At 36.4% G+C, this 23,513-nt stretch overlaps 1 protein-coding gene across 2 annotated transcripts in view; it reads left to right on the forward strand.

The window, feature by feature from the left end:
* ATG10 (autophagy related 10) overlaps positions 1-23,513 on the forward strand; it is a 243,112-nt gene that overhangs the window by 51,397 nt on the left and 168,202 nt on the right. For both annotated transcript variants that reach the window (XM_012784371.2, XM_012784372.2), the window contains exon 3: positions 11,529-11,636. In XM_012784371.2, coding sequence (XP_012639825.1) covers positions 11,529-11,636 — 108 coding nt within the window. The remainder of the gene's footprint in view (positions 1-11,528; positions 11,637-23,513) is intronic.

Raw genomic sequence — 23,513 nt, forward strand, 5'->3', positions numbered from 1 at the left:
AATGAGATTTGGAGTAACTTTTAAATCCAGAAATCAAAATGGGGAAGGTCAGAACTGGGTCAGCTGTAAGTTTTTTTCTTATTTTATCTATGATATTGGAAAAGCAAAACTAAACCTTTGAGAACATTTCAATGAGAGCAAACAGACAAAATACCATAAAATCTCTACAAACTTAAATTGGAAGCAAGAACAGAAAAGGAAAAAAGATAGTTTTCTGCAGCAAGCCCCCACATCCGCTCCAAACAGTTATAACATCCGTTGGCCATTCCTCTGGCACAAATAAGCAGGAACATTCTGGGAGCCAAAATCAAATTGTTTAATATAATAAAAAGTATGAGGGCACGCATGGAGGTCCCACATCTGTGAACTGAAAATTGAAAACTCAAAATGGGCAAGTTGGAAAACCTGAGAACAAAATATTATTAAAAAATGAAAGAGGGAAAAGAAAATGCTTAATAGTGAAACCTAACGTTGTGGAAATATCTGTTGACATTGTTAATAAGGAAAATGGAACTATTGTGTCTTAAACTTAACTGTTAATGCTTTGGTTCCAAGCAGGGGAAAGGAGTTAGCATCATTTAAACTGTAATTGTTTTTTAAAAACTTGTGTTTGATAAACAGGTGTGGAAGTGTATGTAACCATACATGCTTGTGTGCTTCTCCCAAATAAGGTCACCGTGTTGCCTTGGGAAACCTTCTTTTCTAGCCTGACATGTGGCTGGTTTTGTTCCTGCTCCTTATTCTTTGGAGCCACTGTCCTTGGTGTGCTTTGTCCTGCGTTAGGGGATGGGGAAGCTGTGTTATACTGCTCACCTAGGAAGTCAGAGAGGGCCTGGAGGTGAAAAGAAGGGTGACTTGGTAGGTTTGAGAGTCCTGCCAGGAAAAGGGAGCAGGAATATTATAAGAAAACTTATTTCTTATACAAATGAGCACAGGGCTGGAGTTCTCAGCATGTCTTTATTAATGGAATTGACAATGGAAAGCCATAAGTGGTGTCAAACAATGTCTACTTTAACAACAGAGTGAAGGTATGCTGTAATTAGGTAGTAACCTAGGAAAGAAGTACTGGCTTCATTTGGGTTTAGTAACTAGAGGGTGGGTTCAAAAAGGATAGAAAATAAAAACAATAATTAGCTTTGTTTGCTGGAATATTTCATAGTTCTTAGAATATTGATCTCAGAGTGAAAGGAAAGTTTTAATGAAGTTTTCTTCCTTCCTTTTTTATGGATTTGGTCTGTACTTTTGTAATTACTTAATGAGAGACGGTCACCCATGCTGGAGTGCAGTGGCAGAATAATAGCTCACCACAGCCACAAACTCCTGGGCTCAAGCGATCCTTTTGCCTCAGCCTCCCAAGTAGCTGAGTTTATAGGCATCAGCCACCATGCCCAACTTTATTTTATTTTATTTTTATAAGGAAAAATAATACATGATTTCTTTGTAAAAATTATAATAATATATAGATATGTGAAGTAAAGATGAAAATGTTTTTTCTCTGTCCTCTGACCCAATTCTGTAATTTGTTATCTATGCGCATATAAATATATGTATACACATTTATATACGTATATTTACATAAATGGGATCATTTTTCTACAACTTTTCCACCTAACATTACATCATTGACATCTTTCTTTGTGAGCATGTATAGAATTATCTCATTATTTCTAATAGCTATTAAATATTCCATTATATGGATGATTTTAATTTGTTTAATGGAACCCCTATTGATGATGAATAATCCCTTAGTTATTCTCATGGTTATGCTTATAACTTTAAACAACACATTTCTACTTCATAGCTTCTCATCTTTGGACAATAGCTATTGATTCTTGCTATTATAGATAAGGAATTTAGTGTATTAATTCTACCTCCCACCTTCCTTCCTGTTCTTTCTTTGGAATTTTTGGTTAATTATATTATTATTTTTATATCATCAAGATTTATAATATTTAGATTCTGTTCAGTGACTATAATTTGGTGCTCTGTGCTTTGTTTATAGGATGGTTAACTATTTAAACCTAATAAAAGTGTGTAATGAGTCTGCTTATGTAAATGTGATACACTGCAGCACTGCGCTGTGATAGAAGGCACTGTAATCCTATGTCACAACTGCTGCTGGACAGAGACTTTCAAATCAAAATCCTACAAATTCTTTAGTTTAATACCATGACCACACTAAGAAAGCTCTTTTAAGCTGGGCAGGGGAAGAGAACCTCCAGTGAAGGATTAACACTCACAATATTTTTACATGGTTTAATTCTTAGGTAGTGAATAAATGTTTCTGATAGGGATTTATAAGTTAGGTCACATAAATAAAAGCATTAATCATGGCTTATAATGTGCATATGGTGGAGCAAGGGAATACCAGCCTGTATTGGGCTGAACATATCCAGAAGATCTGCTTCTTCCCCAGAAGGAGAGGCCCATCTTCCTCTGGTGGAACTTGCTGTCTAAGGTATATCTCCAACCCTTTCCCCAGAAAGTTCTGAGGTATGCGTGGACTATCCATGGCTGTGTCTTGTTTAATAAACTCCTAAATACTATGGAACTGGGGGAAAGTTAGAAACATAACAAAGTTCTTTTTCAAAGATGAAATATATTATAACTTTATTTTCTTTCACATTTGAATTCTTGGTTTCTTGAGTTTTTGGTCTTTTGAATTTTTGTCTAAATGAGCCAGAGGCTAGCAGTTACCCATAACTTGCTTTGACAGGGTCCAGTCACTCTTTGTATTAACTCCCCTTTGTATACAGCATAACCAGAGGCATCAGAGTCCACACCTGCCAGGATCCACACCTGCGTCTGGAAGGTGTAACACAATCAGAAATGGAAACCAGTGTTATTGGGGTGGGAGGGGGATGAGACACAGTAATGTATTCAGGACTGTGTTCTGGGGATATTCGATATCCATAACAATTACCTTCCTATACTACTTAAATTACCTTCCTACATTACTTAAAACTTTGGATTTTTACAAAATGGATAGATAGTAGTTTCATGTCTGACCTATCTAGTATAAACTTTGCTTCTCAGCAGCAGTTTTTACTTTCTTTTTTTCACCCTCAAGGTTAATCAGTTTGGGCAGCTACTAGTAGTATTAGTTTGATCTCCTGCAGCAGCAAAGAACAATCACTTGAGATCTGTGGCCTAGGTCTGGCATATTCCTGAGGGCTCCACTGACTTTGAGGACCTTGTTTGATCAGTGCTGGCAGTGACCTAGAAACTTCATTTGTCTTCCTTCCTGATGGACTTGTGAAGCCCTTCCTGCGGCTGATCATTTTGGGCAGTTAACTTGAGTTGAAGTCCTTCAGGCAATGCTTTATTCCAAAGTAGAGCCGAGACCCTTAGATAACCACCCATTTTCTTTTAGATTTTTCTAGAGAAGATTTTTAAAAGCTTATTAAAATTCAGCAACAGAAGCCCCATAATTACTTGGGTAGCTGTATTCTAGCAGGCATAACATGGCTCTCTGGGTGGCATAGCCCTGACGCTTGTAAGAAAGCAGACCCAAACATGTTCTGTTGGGAAATCCTTAGATCTTCATCCAGAATGCAGTCAGCACTGCACTAGAAAACTTGCTTGTCTCTCTGGGATTCTGTAAGGCCTACAGTATACTTTCTCCCTGAAAGTTCAAGATTGGAATGTATTGCAGCAATGTGATGGCCTGGAGGCATATGCACAAAGGGCAACTACTTTTTTGTTTAAAATGAAGTGTTATTTATTTAAAGGCACAAAAGGGCTTCTACATTTAAAAGATAAGTCTCTTTTCTAACCCTCCCACTCTCCTCACCCAAACCTTCAGAGATTACCACTGATACCAGGGTCTTGGATGTCTTTCCAGATAGATTCTGTGCACATAGAGCATGTGGAGTCACATGTAAACAAATGGTAGCGTACATATATACGTACTGTTCTGTACTTTTAAAAACTTAACGATCTATCTTGGTTATTATTGAATATCAATACTTATAGAACTCATTCATTTTTTGTGGCTACAGAGCATTCCATTATTTAATATATTGTAATTTATTTAACCAATCCTCACTGATGGACATTTAGATTGTTTCCAATCTTACACTATTAAAATAATACTTTAATACATAATATTACATGAATTTTATTTGCTACATCTCTGACTATATCTGTAAGACAAATTCCTGAAAGTAACATTTTTGGGTCCAAGGTATATGCATTTTAAAGGTATATGCATTGATAGTTTTGCCAACTTGCTCTTCAGGGATGTTATACTAATTTAGACTCCCCTGCCCCTGGCAATGTTTGAGAGTGCTTGCCTGTTTTATCTACATCTTTGTATGGCCTATTTCACACTTTTTTATCTTTGCCAATCTGATAGGTTAAAAATATTATCACATAGTTTTTAATTTGCATTTTTCTTATGGCTAACACTGAACATATTTTTTATTCATGTGTATTTCTACTTTAGTGAATTTTCTGTATATCCTTTGCTCATTTTCCTATTGGGCTGTTGTTCTTTTTCTTATTGATTTGTTGGAACTATTTATATTTTGAGGAGATTAAAGCTACTTATATATTGAAAAAATTAAGTCTTTTTTAAATTATTTAAAAATATTATGGGGTACATATGTTTTTGGTTAATGGGTTGCTTTTGTTATGCTTGAGTCAGGGTTATAAATATGCCCATCACTCAGATAGTGTTTATTATACCTGTTAGGTGGGTTTTCACCCATTCCCTCCTTCCCACTCTCCCCTGTTTGATTTTCACTGAGCTTTACATCCATCTGTGCACATGTATACCCATTGGTTAGTTCCAGTTTAAAAGCTAGTACACGTGGTGTTTGTTTTTCCATTCTTTAGGTACTTCACTTAGGATAATACTCTCTAGTTCCATCCAGATTTTTACAAAAGGCCTTAATTCATCCTTCTTCTTGGCTGAGTAGTATGCCATAGTATACATATACCACATTTTGTTAATCCACTCATGAAGTGATGGACAACTTGGGTTGATTCCACATCTTTGCAATTGTGAATTGTGCTGCAATAAACATTTGAATGCAGGTGTCTTTTTGATAAAATAGCTTCTTTTCCTTCGGGTAAATACCCAGTAGTGGGATTGCTGGATCAAATGGTAGGCCTACTTGTAGTTCTTTGAGGAATCTCCATACTGTTTTCCATGGAGGTCGTACTAATTTGTAGTCTCACTAACAGTGTAGAAGCATTCCCTTCTCTCTGCATTCACTCTAGCATCTATTGTTTTTGGACTTTTTAACAATGGCCATTCTAACTGGGGTAAGGTAATATCTCATTGTGGTTTTAATTTTGCTTTTCCCTGATAATTAGTGATGTTGAGCATTTTTTTCATGTTTATTGGCCATTTGTCTATCTTCTTTTGAAAAACTTCTGTTTATGTCTTTAGCCCACTTTTTAATGGGTTAGTTTTAGTTATTGTTGATATATTTGAGTTCTTTGTAGATTCTGGTTATTAGCCCTGTATTGGATTTATAGCTTGCAAATATTTTCTCTTATTCAGTCAGTTGTTTATTTGCTTTGTTGATTGTTTCCTTGCCTGTGTAGAAGCTTTTTAATTTAATCAAGTCCCATTTATTTATTTTTGTTGTTGCTATGATTATCATTGGGGTCTTAGTCATAAATTTTTTGCCAATATCTAGAAAAATTTTTCTAACATTTTCTTCTACCATTCTTATGGTTTCATACCTTACATCCATCTTGGATTGATTTTTGTTAGTGGCAAGAGATATGGATCCTGTTTCATTCTTCTGCATGTGACTATCCACACTGTGCTCTCTTTTCAGTTCTGCCCACACAGGCTCCCTTGCCTCCTGAGGTTAGCTCACAAATCTCCTCTCCATGCCCCCTAGCAACACGATCAAGTCCTGTGGGTACAGGATCTGGCCTGTGGGCCTGTCTCTGGGTCCCCAAAGATTAATCCCTGTCCATGCCAGGGAGAAGCGTGCTGGTCCAGAGGTGCCTAAGGAGTGCTCAAGCAGGTTTGATGTCCCTCCACTTTGGGGTATGCCTTGCCGTGATGGAGCAGCCAGGCAAGCAGTGCTGGGGAGGGCCAGTGAGCAGAAAGCTCACAGTCCAAGCACCCCTTGGTCTTCTGCTGGCCTTTAAGAGGAAAAGTTTTAATGCCTCTCTCTGTGGAATCCCTGCTGTGGTGTATGTATGCACCAACAGGGGGGAATCAGTAGCTCCTGAGAGTCTTAGCTCAGTTGTCTCTCTTGGCAGCCATGGGCAGGAGTGGGGAAGGGAAGGGAAAGAGTCTGGATGGAGGAAAGCTAGCACTGTAGTTGTCTCTGTCCCTCTTTCTGGAAGGTAGCCTGCCTGGAATGGCTCTGGGGTTAAACAGATCCCCTGGGACACACTGGCTCCCTGTGGCTCCCGTAGCCTGGACCAGAGTTGGGAAATATTTATGTGGGAATGAGCAAGATGAAAATTGAGGGGCTGAAGCCCCGTGGGGAGGACAAAGGTGCACAGTGGACGGAGAAGCAATATGGCACCTGCTGTCTTGGCTGGGGTCTATGGTGATGGGAAGTGACCCAAGTGGGCTGGCAGCTTGATGCTTTGTCCTCAAGAAGCTCTCAGTTAATTGGCGGCAATAGCTTTTGGGCTTATGAAAGTAGAAAGTCTCTCTAGCTACTCAGGGGCCTGCTTACTGCCAGAGATGTGAGGGAGGGAGAAACAAACCACTCCACTTACCCTTTTCGCTGGACTCCAAGCCTCTTGGGGGTTGTCTTCTGCTGATGTCTTGCTCCTTCTTGTTCTGCTCCACAACTTCTTCCTGTGGAATTGCTTGTAGGTTCTGGCACTTTTCTCTCAGAATTACACCCAATCTATGGTTGCTTATTTGTTTGTGTTTTCTTTTTCATCTAAAACTTTTTCTTCTTTCTGAGATGATCTGGCAGCTGGTGTCTCTCTGGTCAGCCATCTTGTCTTTCTAATTAATCTTTTTCTATGACATGAGCTATACATCTTTTTTCACATTTTGATATTTGTCTTTTGACTTTATGGTGTTAAGAATTTGTTTGCATGTGGTAGAATTTGTTAATCTTCTATGAATTCTGTGTTTTATCCTATTTAAAAAGGTATGTATTATATATATTGTCTAGTATTTTCATCTAGCACATTTATGATTTTTTTCACTTAAATCTTTATTCCTTGTTTTGGTATAAGGTGAAGAACATTCTATTTAGATAACTGGAAGAATTTTGGCTGTGAGGAAGTGTTCTGTTTTTTTATTAGTGGTGTCTGGGTTATAACAGTGGGACATTTTCTATTAATTTCTCTTCTGTAATGACAGAGTGAAGCAACCTGCTTTGTGGTGATAGGCAGCAAGGTGTCCTGAGAGCTGAAGTGTAGGTGGACATGGAACAATTTTAAGTTAGAAGATTAATGTCTGTTATTGAGGACCAGGTCAAGGCTGGGCAAATTGCCAGAAAGTAGGGTTTGAGGTAGTGTTAAAGACCTCTTAAAAGGCAATTTTAGCATGGCCAAAGCTCCATGATGAGCATCAACAACAGGTGATTTTAGCATTTGGGGAACTCCAAGTGAGCTATGGTGTTTATGAAGGTCTTGAGTTATTCGTGGCCTTCTCTCTGCTAAAGATTAGTTGGTTGACTCTATTTTTCATTGAGTTCAAAAGTACGGTGGTTCTCAACCCCGTTGCTGCATTAGAATATGCTAGGGAGATTCAGACTTAATTGGTCTGAGGTGAGACCCCAACAGCAGCATTTTGAAAACGCCCCAGTTGATTCTAATGTGTAGTCAAGATTGAGAACCACTGTTAATGCCATCAGTTTGCAATCTCTTTGAGTCAGAGATTACAATACACGCTTCCAAATGTACACACAAATCACTTGGGGATTTAAATACAGAGTCTGGAGGTCTAGAGCGGGGCTTGAGATTCTGCATGTCTAACAAGCTCCCAGCTAATACTGTGACTGCCAGTCCCCAGAACACACTTGTGTTGTTTGAGCTTGGTACTCAAAGTGCAAAGCACTGGCCTATACCAGTCCACAAGAGTCAAAAAGCATGTCTCTGCCATGATACTGCTTTGGCAAAATTTACTTAGTATACTAGAAATAATGCTCGGGTCAAGAGATCTGCTTTCCATTTCCAGCCCTGCCCGTAATTAATTAGCTGTCAGACGGGTTTCTTAAAAGTGCTTTAGTCCATCACACTCTTATCTCTAAAACAAGAGGTTGAGCTGGGTAAACAACAAGGTTCCCTTTGTTCTTACATCCTCCCTGCTGGTCCAGGATGTTTTCAGACCCTATGTGCCTCATTTTTATGTGGAACAGCAGTCTGGATTCTGTAGTTAAGACCCTGGCATCCTTCAGGAGCTGGGGCCTAGGTGCTGAGCTTATGATCTATTGGGGAAAGTAAAACTCAGAAATGTTAAAAATTAAAGAAGAGTTAAATGTTAAATTTTAAGCCATAGTAAGTACAGGAATAATGCAGGGAAGCTAGAGAGGAGTGTTGATTGGAGCAGTCAGGGAAAATTTCATTGCCAAGGGGAGATTTGAGTTAACATCATTTACTGAGCTAGACAGACTGCAGGGCTGACATAGGACAGCAGTTCTCATGCTTTTGTGTTTGCTTGTCTCTAGGAAAACATCCTTCAACAATGAAGAACAAAACATATTTTTCTGCCCTAAATTAAAACAATGTAGGAGAAAGACCTACTTCTGTGGAAGTAAATGTTTGAAGGGAAATCAAAATGCTAAAAACTCCTTTTTCTATATTTAATTTTTCGAGACTAATCTTGACTCTTAAGAGATTGATACTGAAGAGAAAATCATTACTACCAAATATAGGCTGAGTCAAAAACCCTTTTACACACCCCTACAGATAATAATAAATAGTATTAGAAATTATCTAAAATGGAAATAAAAATTTCTTGAATTATAGGTAATATTGAAAATGACATATCTCTATTTTAATTCATTGGAAAAGAGACCAGATAATTTAGATTTTATAACATAGGGGCACAGGAATCTTTGATTCATCTCCTTTGATGTCAAAGGAGATGTATTTTGCATTATAATTAGAATTTTATTAAATTGTATTAGGTCATTAAATATGAAATATCCAATTTCGAATCAAAAGTGTAGTTTATTATATCTCAAACAAGAAGAAGTACAATTAATCAAAGTATCTGCATAAACTATCGACATAGTGTTGCCATCTTAACGGTAGCTTGTTTATGCCAGCAGCGAGGAAGCCTGGAGAGTTGAATGGGGATGAAATCATGAAAAGCATTTTTCACAGCTTATTGAGAATGGAGTGTTTTTCCTTGCAAGAAGTGGTCCAAACACTGGAAGAAGTGGTAGTCAGCTGTCGTAAGGTCTGGTGAATATGGTGGGTGACAGTCCAGCTTTTGTAGTTTCAACAACATTGTTTGTGCGACGTGTGGTCAAGTGTTTTCTTGCAAGAGCCCTATCTCCATTGACCAGTCTCAGGCTGCTTAATCGCAAGCATCCTCATCATTTTGTCCAACTGGTTGTAGTAGACATCCACTGTAATCAAGTGATTACCTGGTTTCATGAAGCTGTAGTGGATAATACCAGCCCCGGACAGACATGATTAGATTTTTTGATGAATATTGAGTTTTGGACTGTATTTCAGCACTTAATCTTTATCCAACCATGTGCCAAATGCTTGCGATTGTCAAAAAGAATCCATTTTTCATCACACGTAACAATACGGTATAGAAATGGTTCACCTTTATGTCATGACAGCAAAGAAAAGAAAGCTTCCATACGATTTCTCTTCTGACGGTCATTTAATTCATGTGGAACCCATCTATCCAGCTTCTTTACCTTGTCAATTTGTTTTAAATGGTCCAATATTGTTGGGATAGTAACATCAAACCTTGCTGACAATTCACGTGTAGGTTGAGATACCTTCATTCCGCTACAGCTTTCAGCTCTTCATTATCCACCTTGGTCTCAGTCAGGTTGCCCACGTGACTCATTTTCAAGATTAAAAATCATCAGAACTTCTCAAACCATCAACATACTGTGCATTCATTAGCCACATCCTTCCCAAATACTTTGTTGATATTCCAAGCTGTCTGCGCTATATTGGTTCCATGACGGAATTCATATTTGGAAATAACTTGAATTTTTAACTTATCCATGGTTTCACAAAAATTGCTCTGAAAAATTTGAATGATAATCACAAGCCAAAATGTACATTTGAAAGACTGAGATGTCTCTTCACAATAAAATAAGAAGTGTCAAAGTGAAATGTCAGAGATATCAACTGTCAAACTTAGAACTGTATCCAAATTTTCCTCTTCTTAAAAGAAGATCAAATAGCCATTTCTTCCTTAATTATTATTTTAATTCTGTTAAAATGCAGATATTGGTGTGACAGTTTGGTGGAGAAATTAATATTTATTGGTTTATATGTTTGTGCATGGGAAGTTATCACATTCTTACACATGACTTTATTGAATTCAAACAAGCGTTGCTTTAAAAAAGAAATGGAACTGACCACAGTGAGATGAACAGCATCCATTAGTATATTTAAAAGCAAGTACAAGAAACAGGAGGGAAATTCAACTAGTGAAGGGCTCAGAAACCATATCTTGTAAGGAATATTTGCAAATGGTGGTAATTTCTTCAGCTCTTTGAAGAACAGCCCTGTGGTAAATGGATTAGACTCTAGAGGGCAGAACTAGAACCAGTAAGTTAAAGTTAAAGGGAAACATTTCAGGGCAGTATAAGACAAAACTTTGTCAATGTATGATGCACCTAAATGGAAGTGCCTGTTGGTAAGGCACTAAAGAGTACAGATTCCTGGAAGTGCTCAGGCAGATGCTGTACAGTTACCTTTCGGGGACATTTTCATAGAGATCTTGCCTTGAAAAAGAAATTGAAAACAATTTTTTTTTTTTTTTTTTTTGAGACAGAGTCTCGCTTTGTTGCCCAGGCTAGAGTGAGTGTCATGGCGTCAGCCTAGCTCACAGCAACCTCAAACTCCTGGGCTCAGTGATCCTTCTGCCTCAGCCTCCTGAGTAGCTGGGACTACAGGCATGCACCACCATGCCCGGCTAATTTTTTCTGTATATTAGTTGACCAATTAATTTCTTTCTATTTAGAGTAGAGACGGGGTCTCAGTCTTGCTCAGAGCTGGTTTCGAACTCCTGACCTCGGGCAATCCGCCCATCGGCCTCCCAGAGTGCTAAGATTACAGGCGTGAGCCACCACGCCCGGCCTAAGAAATTGAAATTGAAAGTCCCTTCCGGCTTCAAGATCTGATCAAATGCTTTGAAAATAGTTCTCTATGTATACACTATGAAAATCAATATTATATGACAAGATATTTCTATGAGTTTAAATGTGATTTAAATGCTGTTTAAAACTAATAGACTAATCTCTTTATCCACATTATCTCCTCTCAGTTAGTACACTTAGTTTTTCTTTGCTCAGTTTGGAACCTATGAAGTAGTTTTTAAAATGATGAATTCTTAAAATAATTGGCATTTTCTCATGTATTTTTTTGGTGATGACGCACAGGACTGTTCTGATGGCTACATGTGCAAAACACACTTTAAAATAAAAAATGGGACTGTGGTATCACATCCAGGAACATCTGGCCACGGACAGACATGTCTTCCCTTGGAGGTGAGTAGTTTAATGCCTCATGTTCTCCTTTTCAGTTTTTGTGAAGTACAAGTTTAAGAATTTAAATCTGTTAAGTACATATTTTAAAAAATTAACTGCCATTGAATCCTGAGTCTGTTGTAGGGGGCTAAGGAGGTGTTTATTTTTATAATATTGAAAGCAAGAATTGTAGCAAAGTTAATATCCCCTCTGAGTCTGTTCAGACTGTAGTGAGCCTTCACACTTATGGTTTCTCTTGGACGTGAAGACCACAGATGCCTTCTGTTTTCTATTGATTTTTTTTTCCAGTCATATTCCCTCAGGATAATACAGACCTATCCCTGAGCTGGCTTAATACCTTACTAGAGATCTCTTTGCCTGGTCTGTATTTAACCCTTTTTCTCTATCCCCTTGAAAATATGCTGGGTCTGGGTCTTATTCCTTAGGGGACTGTAGCCTTGACTTGAAAAACTTTGCTAAATTAAATTTTTACTAAGGTGCTAATGGCTTAACAATTTTCTGAGATACTTTCAATTTTCTTTTTATCAAAATGTAAATAGCCTTATTTTATTACTTATTGTTTAAAAATTATATATATCCATTGTAAAAAAAACAATAGATAAGTGTATAAAAAGGGTAAAAAACAATCTCATATATACCCACCCTTTAACAGGTAACCACTATTAGTATTTTAGTAAATATCCTTTCATACATTTCTGTCATACACAAATATGCATACTTGCTTTTTTGCAATGAATGAGTATATCATGGACGTCTTTTCATGTTGGTAAGTGCGGATTTCCATAGTTCTTTTTTTTTTTTTTTTTTTTGAGACAGAGTCTCGCTTTGTTGCCCAGGCTAGAGTGAGTGCCGTGGCGTCAGCCTAGCTCACAGCAACCTCAAACTCCTGGCTCAAGCAATCCTGCTGCCTCAGCCTCCCAAGTAGCTGGGACTACAGGCATTCGCCACCATGCCCGGCTAATTTTTTTTTGTATATATTAGTTGGCCAATTAATTTCTTTCTATTTATAGTAGAGACGGGGTCTCGCTCTTGCTCAGGCTGGTTTCGAACTCCTGACCTTGAGCAATCCGCCCGCCTCGGCCTCCCAGAGAGCTAGGATTACAGGCGTGAGCCACCGCGCCCGGCCTCATAGTTCTTTTTAATGGTTCCATTGCATTCTATCCTATGAAAGCACAGTTATGTGGAGTTCATTTTGAATAAAATAATTGAACTTTGAAAGAGTGTTTGTAGGGACCTAGTTGTTTCAACACCAAAGAAGAAATCACTAACACTTAAATTCTAAGCATCCTAGTAAAATAGGAGAAGTGACTTTTTTTGTGTGCAGGAAGAGCTCTTTCTCAGGACCTGTGAAATCAAGCAATCGAGTATTAGCCGTCTCTGCCTGTGTATAATGCTGGCCTGGAAGTAACTTTCACCAATGTAATTTGGTTTATGAGTTATTCCTAAGGGTATTGTGCTTGGTAATAAGCTAAGTGCCCCCAGATGGGTGCTTGAATCTTGATTACTGCTTCATGGTTCCAATAACCAACATCAGAATCTGAAGCCAAGAATATTAGGAAGCTTTTCAATTCATTATATATTAACTTTAAGAAGTTTTAAAAATTAACATAAAAATGATGATTTAAAAGATGAATTACCAGTTTTTGCCTAACAAGTTGGCAGAGATTTGAAAAGCACTAAAAAGTGGTGTTGACAGTGTGAGGGAACTGACACTTTCTGGTTGATGTTTTAACTTCACAAAGTTTAAAGATGTGCACATACTACGAATAATCTATTCCAATTCTAGGAATTTAGCCTCATAAAATATAATTTTTTCCAACATTTTTTATTTGCAACATTTTCTAACAAATTTCAAACATATGGAAAAGTTGAAAGAATTTTTCAGTGAATCTCCATATACTTACCACCTAGATTCTACCATTAACATTTTGCTGTACTTGCTTTATCATATATTGATCCCTCTATCCATCTATCAATACATCTTATTTTTTGATGCAATGATTTTATATTGAAGTAAGTTGCAGACAAATTACTCATAATATAAAATGTAAGCAATGATTTGCCTGCAAGTATTTTTCTCTCATTATTTATAATAGGAAAAAAGTGAAAACAACAAAAATGTGCAACAGTAATGGATTGGTTAATCATGACACATCTCTATATGATGGATGCAGTTATTAAAAATGACCTTCTAGGTGACTATTTAATTACAAGGATTAAATGTTCATATTAAGTCAAAAAAGGGTAGATTATGTGGTATGAACAATAGAATACAAGTATTGTTAACATTCTTCAAACTATCAATTGACTATTATGATATTAAATCATTATTCTTTTTTCTTTTTTAATTTATCTCTTCAAAAAGTGAAACCCATAACTCTTTTTTTTTTAACCCCCTTAAAATCCCTGGGCTTATTTTTGCTTGGTCTAGTGATTTCATTTGGAGTCACCATCCATTCTTATAAGCTTCCTTTACTGCTGTTGCTGTAGTAGGCAGCTCACTGTCTCCCTTCCCAAATAACAGAGGAAGATTTTAAACTTTACCTCCTGTGAAAACACTATTAAGAGAAGAAAAGACTGGGACAAAATATTTTGCAAATCTTATTTGTAACAAAGACTTGTTTCCAGATTGTATAAGAACCTTTGAAACTCAATAATAAGAAAAGAAGCAGCTTTATGTTTAAACATGGGTAAAAGATTTTAACAGACACTTCATCAAAGAAGATGTGGGGATGACAATAAAAATATAAAAATATCCTCAATATATTTATTCACTAGTGCAAAAATTTTTAAACCACAATGAGATATCACTGCATACTTATGAAAATGAAAAGAATGGCAATACCAAGAGCTGACAAGAATGCAGACAACTGTAACTCTCATGCATTGCTGGTGGGAATGCAAAATAGCACAAGTCTACTGGAAAACAGTTTGACCTTTTCTGAAAAAGTTAAGCATATACTTATTATATGACCCAGAAATCCCATTACAGATATTTATCTAAGAGGAATAAAAACCTATGTTTATATAAGTCCTGCATGCAAATGTTTGTTTATAGTAGCTTTATTTTGTAGCACCAAAATCTGGAGACAACCCAAGTGTCCTTCAACAAATAACAGGATAAACAAATTGTGGTATATATTCCATTGTAGACTCTTGGGAAGACAGAGAAACTACTGATTCCTTTAACAACATAGATGACTCTCAAATGCATTTTTATTAATATATGTGAAAGAAGTTAGATGTGAAAAATTATGAACTGTATAATTACATTCTATGACGTTCTGGAAAAGGCAAAATTATAGGGACAGATGTCAGATTAGTGGTCTCCAGTGGTTAGAGGTTGGGGGGCATGGGTTGGATCTAAAGGAGCAGCATGAAGGAATTTGGGAGGTACTGGAACTATTCTGTATTGTGACTGTAGTGGTGGATAGATTACTCTATGTCTTTGTTAAAAACCCATGGAACCATATACCACAAAGAATACATTTTGCTGTTTGTAATTTTTAAAATTAAATAAAAAGTACTTTGGAAAATTAAAAAAAAAATTCAGAATAAGACAGTCCAGCATGCCATCTTAGTGTATCTCCCATGCCCATAGCAGAAACAGTAATTGACTGATTGCATATATTAATCTGTAATATATTTTGACAGATACAAACATATGCATATAAAGCCTAGAAATAATTTTCCCCTTCCAATCAGATAAGATTTTCTTACCTGTTTTTTTTCTTTTTTAGTAACTTTTAATTCTTGTTTTTTCTGTTCAAAGATTTGCCTTAAAAATATATGTCCTTTGTTTTTCATACTTATTACTCCTCAGATGTGTGCTTATTGTTTTTAAACAGATTGCTTTCTTAGACTGTAAACCCCATGGAGGTAGGGCAACTTAGTAAATATATATCATGCGATTAAATCTTCAGATATGGTCACCCTTAGAACCAGCTCAGATATCTTTGCATTCGATATAGGCTGGGTTATCAAGTGAATTACTTAGAATTGATTGAATTCCAAGTGAGTTTAGTTTCTACTAGAACATGATTTTTTTTTCAACAATAAATTTACATAGAAAAATTAACAATATTTAACAAGAGAGATTTGCAGTGAGTTTTTAGTAGTTTATGTTTCTGAGTTGTCACAGGAATGGAATTTGACGATAAGCCCTTCATCTTCCAGTCAGCGCCAATGTTTTATTTTTAATTATTTGGTAACTCGTAGTAAATTTAGACTGCCTAATTTACTCAGACTATAACAACAGCACAATTAGAAGAAAGAGTGCTAGACTTGGAGTTAGAAGTTGTTTTGTAGCTCTCTTAGCCACTTAGTAGTAACGTAACCTTGAATAAACTTCAGTTATACTGGCTCTACTTACTTGTTTCTTTTCATTGGATGTAGTAAGCATAAAAGGCTATTATTATTAATACTAATAATGCCATACATAGAATTATTTTTTTATGGCTATCTTATAATTGTGCAATAAGCATGATGTGAACGGAGAAATAGTAAGGGGCAGGAAGGGAGCAGAAACTCTGTAACACTTCCTTTCTTACCGTATTCTGTTCTTGCCTTTTAGAGGTTGGGAATAACCCCCAAGTGGGAAGATAACCGTTATTGAACTACTACCCCCAGTATCTCAGAGAGTGGTACAGAGACAATTGAAAATGACTCTCACTGAAAAATAGTGTTGGACCAATTAGGGCATTTAAAGCATTTCATTTGAACTGCATATTATAATGTCTCACTTTCCTAAATCAATATTGGACAAATTATATTTTTCTCTGAAGTTCTTTATTTCTTCATCATAGACTTGTTCATAACTTTTATTTATTCAGAGGTATGATTATAGGTATGATGATTTGAAATTTGTTAGTTTTTCATTTTTAAATACCTCATAATTAATTTTTTAATCTTAATAGTACTATTTGTGACATCAGTAGAAAATATGACAATTTAGATACATATTTAGGTGGAATGTAATTAGATGAGGAACAGCCATCTATTATTTTCCTCAAAAATGCAATGGACCACTGACACTTAAACAATTCAGTATTTAACCAAATTTCATGGAAAGAATTGAGTGTGCTCATGATAGATAGAAGAACTCAAGGGATGTCTAATCCTAATTTGTGAAAATTGTCAAATTCAGCTGTAAGGGTATTTATAGGCTATAATCTGTCAGTATTGAAAAATTATCAGTAGTTTTGTGATAATTAATGAGCTTCATGACCTTTTAAACAATTGTGTAAAACAACATTATTTTTCATTTTCAACGATCACTTATCAAAAGATCTTTCAACTCTATGCTGAAGGGTGATAAACTCTTAGCAACTGCCGTCCTTGGCATTATGAAAATTGGGTTTAGGTAAAATACATCATCTCTTGATCTTAAAAATATAATGATCAGAGAGCTACAATAATTATTATGTTTTTCTTTTAAGTTGATAGTTAATTGTATTTGTAGATAGTTGAACAATCTTACCAAAGGAATGTAGATAAGTGAATGAGTGGATATCAAGCTTGAGGGATGGGCTTTTGTGGAATTACAAAGCACTTCTATTTGCTTAGCTCACATCAGTATTTTTATCAATGACTTTAACAAATGCTTTTTCAACAAATATTTGTGCCAGCATTCATGCTTTCATCTATTAACATTTTAATTCTCACAATATAATACTTATTATGACCATTATTGACTCCCTATTATGTGCCAGTTTACCTTACTAGTTGCTTTATTGTCTCATTTATTCCTCACAACCCTCTATGACAAGAGATATTAATATGCCTAATTTATGGATAAGGTTAGTGAAGGTGGATCAAAACACAGTTGATAATAACAATAATAACAATAGTAATAGTAAAAACAGTCTAAATTTATTGTGCACTAACTACAGACACTGATGTAAGTGATTTGCATGTATCAATTCATTTCGTTTTATGATATGGATACCTTTATTATCTTCATTTGACATATGAGGAAACTGAGACACAGAGGTTAAGAAGCTTGCCTGAGGCCGGGCGTGGTGGCTCACGCCTGTAATCCTAGCACTCTGGGAGGCCGAGGCAGGCGGATTGCTCAAGGTTGGGAGTTCGAAACCAGCCTGAGTGAGACCCTGTCTCTACTAAAAATAGAAAGAAATTAATTGACCAACTAAAAATATATATACAAAAGAAAAAAATTAGCCGGGCATGGTGGCGCATGCCTGTAGTCCCTGCTACTCAGGAGGCTGAGGCAGCAGGATTGCTTGAGCCCAGGAGATTGAGGTTGCTGTGAGCTAGGCTGACGCCACAGCACTCACTCTAGCCTGAGCAAAAAAAAAGAAGCTTGCCTGAGGATAATATCTAAGAAGTGATTAAGTTTGATTCCAGAGCTCACACCCTTAACCATTATATGAGGTTATTGCTTTAGTGGGCACCAGAATCACCTCAAGGGCTTGTTAAAACAAATTGCTTGGGCTCCACCTTCAGGGTTTTTGATTTATAGGTCTGGAGTAGGGCCTGAGAATTTGCAGTTCTAACAGGTTCTCAGAGGATGCTGATTTTGCTGGCCCAGGGACCACACTTTGAGAATGACTACACTACTCAATGGTAGAATGCATAAAATAAATAAGATGCTGCACAGCTGAGAAGATTCATTAGTATCATGCATGCCAGAGTCAATATATTGCAGTCATCTTGATGGGATGAAGGGTGTCTTGGGTTGGGATCACCAGAAGCAAAGACTGAGATGGGATTCCTGCTCAAGTGACTTATGAGGGATGTGTTCTTCAATGAAAGCAAGTGGGGGAATCAGGACAGGGAAAAGGATAAAAACTAAGGAAGAATGTGTTCTCAGCTAGAGGCTAACTTTAGTCTGATCTCCTAGGAAGCTCCAGAGTACAAACCATACCGCAGAATTGGTCTCACTTTGTGTCATTGGGGCTAGCCGTTTGTGCTCTGTGACAGTCACTGGCTTATCAGTCATTCATTAGCTAAAGTGCAGGTGGACATTGCCTCCCAAACCAGGTAGCTCTAGTTTTACTGAGTAATTCTCTAGAGAAGGGCGCTGCTCTGAGTTATTAGCCAACAGTCGCAACAGTTGGGTTTGCATAGGTGCACCAGCCTTAAGGGGAATCCGGGCAGGGCACTAACAGCATCATACCAAAGAGTACTCTGAAACCAGCAAAATGGGATCTATGAAGAAATATATGTGTAAGGTCTGCATTTAAATGGCAAAAAGGAAGCTTGTCTTGAAAGCAGTTTTTTGAGAAAGAGCTGTGAGTTTAGTTGACAACAAGCTCAAGATAAATGAAGAAAATGCCACAGATGCTAGAAAACCTAGGAACTTAAGCTACATTAATCAAAGCATAAGTGGACCTCAAATATGGTCTGGGGATCCCTGGGGGTCTCAGAAATTCTTTTAGGGTGGTCCACAAGATCAAAACTATTTTTATAAGATGTTAAAAATAGTAAGATGTTATTTGTAAAACTGTTTTTATAAAATTTTAAAAATATTAAGATGTTATTTGTTTTTTTTTTTGTTTTTTTTTTTTTTTTTTGAGACAGAGTCTCGCTTTGTTGCCCAGGCTAGAGTGAGTGCCATGGCGTCAGCCTAGCTCACAGCAACCTCAAACTCCTGGGCTCGAGTGATCCTTCTGCCTCAGCCTCCCGAGTAGCTGGGACTACAGGCATGCGCCACCATGCCCGGCTAATTTTTTCTGTATATTAGTTGACCAATTAATTTCTTTCTATTTATAGTAGAGACGGGGTCTCGCTCTTGCTCAGGCTGGTTTTGAACTCCTGACCTTGAGCAATCCGCCCGCCTCGGCCTCCCAAGAGCTAGGATTACAGGCGTGAGCCACAGCGCCCGGCCTGTTATTTGTATTTTTAACTATCATTCTCCTCAAGCTTTCCAGAGGCTACCTGATGTGTGGTACTGCAACAGGGTGAATGCAAAAGTCCACCTGTCTTCTATTAAGCCAGACATCAATTGGTGCCCCTAAATCTATTAAAATAAAAAAGGAAGAAATAAAAATAAAAAAATAAAAAATAACATTTGCAAAAATGAACAGAATTATTAAATATTTTTTATATTTTCAATTTTGATTTCTAATACCATGAATATTAATAGCTATAACTCTCTTAAACAAAAGCTTATTGGGATCCTCAGTGAAATTTAAAAGTATAAAGATGTCCTGAAACCAAATATTTGAGAACCACTGATTTAGATCAGGGAAAAATTACATTATTACATGTGAAGAAGAACATTGATAACTATTATAAATAACAAATTAATACATAAATAATAGTTAAAAGATAAATCATAAATAGAATTCACCCAGGCAGAGGAGCTTGGCAATGGCAATGGGTGTGCTTGGAAACATACTATTATGAGAAATATTTGGGGACTCTTGGGATGTTATGGTAGAACTAAGGAAGGAAGGTTAGTTGCTTTCAGGTATGTAGAAGGTTTTCCTGTGGAAGAGAGAGTAGACTTTGCTTGTTTCCAAGATAGGACTGGTTCCAGTATCTGGAAATTATTCTAGACAAATTTCCCTTTTGTTTAGAGTTGCCTACAATGAAAGTGGTCAACTTGCAAAGTTGTAAGTTTCCTCCTCTTTAGTGGAGAACTTCATCCGTAGCATGGATAACCCTCTCTGTAGAACACTGGTTACAGACTCCAATGCTCAGCTGCTTAACGCAGCCTGGCCGATGATGAGAGAGTGAAGTGGGTCAGCTGGAAGTGGTGGGGGCTGTAGAGAAGTGGAGAGGCAAGCCTTCTCCAAAGGGGCAGCAGGCATGCAGCTCCAGGTGAATTTTCAAGAGAAGGCAGAGGTCTGGATTTTTGTGCGTGGGCTTAGGTAACAAAAATAAATCCTGTGCAGGCTAAATAAAATGTATCTATGAGCTACAAATGGTCCTTAGGGCACCAGTTTATAACTTCTGGCCTCAAATAGTTGAGAAAAGATTCCTGCATTGCACAGAAGATTGAGCTAGGGGACCTCTAATTCTCTAGAATTTAATCACCAATATTTCTATATGCATACATCACATTTCCTGTTTAAAGATGTTCAAAAGGGATGCCTCTACTAATAGTTGTTTAAATTTTTTTTTTTAATTTTGGCCTTCAGTGATGTGGGAAATCAACTCATTTCCCTGTTCTATCCTGAACCAGCAGTCTTGGTTGTAGAAAGATAGCTGGATTCATGATTTTTATCCCTGTGAGATTATCTAAAATGATATGTAGATAATCGTAGGATTTAAAAAATCAAAGCAAAATATAATGGAAAATGAAGTCATTTGTGAAAATCATAATCTCTACCTTCTTTGGATTTTCTAAATAGTATTTAAAATGATAGTTAAAAGAATGAGATAATACTCAGAAATCCACTAAATATATTGGGCTGTCTTTTAGTTCTGGCTTTGAGAAACAGGAATTCTTATAGGTTAGATAAGACATTTATTGAGAGTATTTACTATGATTTTACTTGTGGTATGTCCTAATTTATGAAATAACAAGACTGGATATTTTTGGACAATATCTTTATCAATGACCAAAAGAAATCCATTGTATCAGTTTAAAATCCTCTAAATATAAGTGAACTTAAAAAATGTTTTTTTAGAGACAGGGTCTCATTCTGTCACCAGGCTAGAGTGCAGGGGCATGATCATAGTTCACTGTAACCTTGAACTCCTGGGCTCTAGTGATCCTCTTGCCTCAGTGTCCCAAGTTGGTGGGACTACAGGTACATGCCACCATGCCTGGATAAGTGTTTTTTTTTTTTTTTTGGTAGAGATGAGGCCTCACTCTGTCACCCAGGCTGGCCTCAAACTCCTGGCCTCAAGCAATCCTCCCACCTCAGCCTCCCAAAGTAGTGGGATTACAGGCATGAGCCACTGTGCCTGGCCTAAGTGAATATTTTCGACAGAAGAAAACATAATCAACACTGGTCCTTGGGATATGTTATTTTATGTGGCACTTATTTTCATAAGTGGATGTTGGTGCTACTATGTCACTTTATCAATTTATGATTTTTTGGATTTAATTGAAGGCTATTCTTAGAGAAATTGAGATATGATCATTTAACAGTAGTGAAAAATATGATTTAAGAATTGATCTGCTTTAATGAACATAAGCTTATTGTGGAAAGTCCTTATTGAAGCCTTATTTATAGAAATGAAATCATAGTTTGAGAACAGAAATGGGAACACAAGCTCTATATTTCAATTAGAAAATTTTTTGGTGAAAATTAGCCATTAACCTTCAAAATTCACATGTGTATATTATTGTAAAGTAACTGCTAAACTTTAAAAATACTTTTTAAGATTCTAAATTAAGTTACTGGCTAATAAAGGCTAGCGACACTAGAGTGAAGTAATAAGTTGTAGGTTTTCTATCATGTTTAGCATTAATCTACTCAATAAGAGAAAACAGTGAGATGCATATTCAACATAGATAGCAATTGTTAATAGCCAGTAGTAAAAGTTATTAATGAATGTTTAGAAGAGGGAAGTATTTGAAAGTCTTTCTTATATAAGTAGTGTTCTAGATGACATTGCTTTGCATTTTCTTTTTGTTTCTACCTTCTTCATTTATGAAATTTTGAATCATTTTCAGAGAATAGAGGTGGACCAGATTTTATCCTTTGATTAATACAATTCAGATACCCATACATATTTACATTAAATCAGTCAATAATTTTTACATTATTAAAGTTTGATTTCTTCTATCTAAAGTTCAATTACTGCAGTTCCACTTCTTTCTTCTGCAGAGGTATCAGATGGTAACTGAGCGTATTTTATTTATTCATTTACTATCCTCGTTACTTTAGAGCCTTAGGTTTCACCTTCAGATTACATTTTTAAAAACTATGAAAATGATGGAGTCATAAAAATAGCAATGGTATGCTACTGGAAAAAAAGATTTTTATCCTAGGGCCTTGTAGTTCACTAACTGGAACTTTCTTTAGACTAGGGCAGGTGGAGAGCGAGGGCCTCAACAAAAAAAAAACAACCTATCATAAATTCCCTGAAGCATAAAACAGAGAATCAGTAGCAGGAGATGATCTCAATTGCCAAAGAACATATTCAGAGAATGATGATCTTCTGAGGTAACCAGGGCTTCAGATATACTTATTTGCCCTAAGGATTTTATTAAGTGGCTTCTAGGATGAGTTCTATTTTGTATGTCCAAAATAGACTCATATGTCAGAATATTATGCTTTTTTTTTTATAATGGAATAAATGACAAGCCACAGTTCTCAGTAAGTGTTAACAATTTCTCTGTAAAGCAACTGCTATTTTTAGACTGAAGTATAGACATGTTGATAAATGTAAATGGATGAATAAGAAGCATGATTACCTCTAGTATTCAGAAATGTAATTATTAAAGCAACGTTAAAATACCAGAAAGTCTGTTATGTTTAATGTATGTAGATACAAATGGAAGCATGTGTAGTAGTCACTAAGTATAATTTATTGAATTGATGAATCTAATGCTGATAGATTTTTTTAAGGAAACAACTATCAATATAGCAGACCCCAATCCCACGTTTGTTGTTTTCTTAAGGTATTATGAAAGGGTTCAAAGACAAAGTAAATTTTAATTCTATTTAATTTAAAGTGTAAATATATGCCATAGAGTGGTGTGGTATTTGAGAGGGGAGAATATAGAATGTTCTGAAAACCAGTCATGTCTGATTAGGATCTTCATTTCCAGTAAAACTGGGAATTATTGCGTTAGATGCAATATTTATTATACAGACTATATTTCCTTAACTATTAATAGTATATGGCAGAAGTGTTTGTTTACTCATTCTTAGAACTCATCGGAAAGTATCACACAGAAACATGGCACTAAAACAATTTGAACTGTCTCATGAAATTTGTGACATAGGGGTC

Source organism: Microcebus murinus, chromosome 11 (assembly GCF_040939455.1).
Source record: "Microcebus murinus isolate Inina chromosome 11, M.murinus_Inina_mat1.0, whole genome shotgun sequence".
Classification (NCBI taxonomy): Eukaryota; Metazoa; Chordata; class Mammalia; order Primates; family Cheirogaleidae; genus Microcebus; species Microcebus murinus.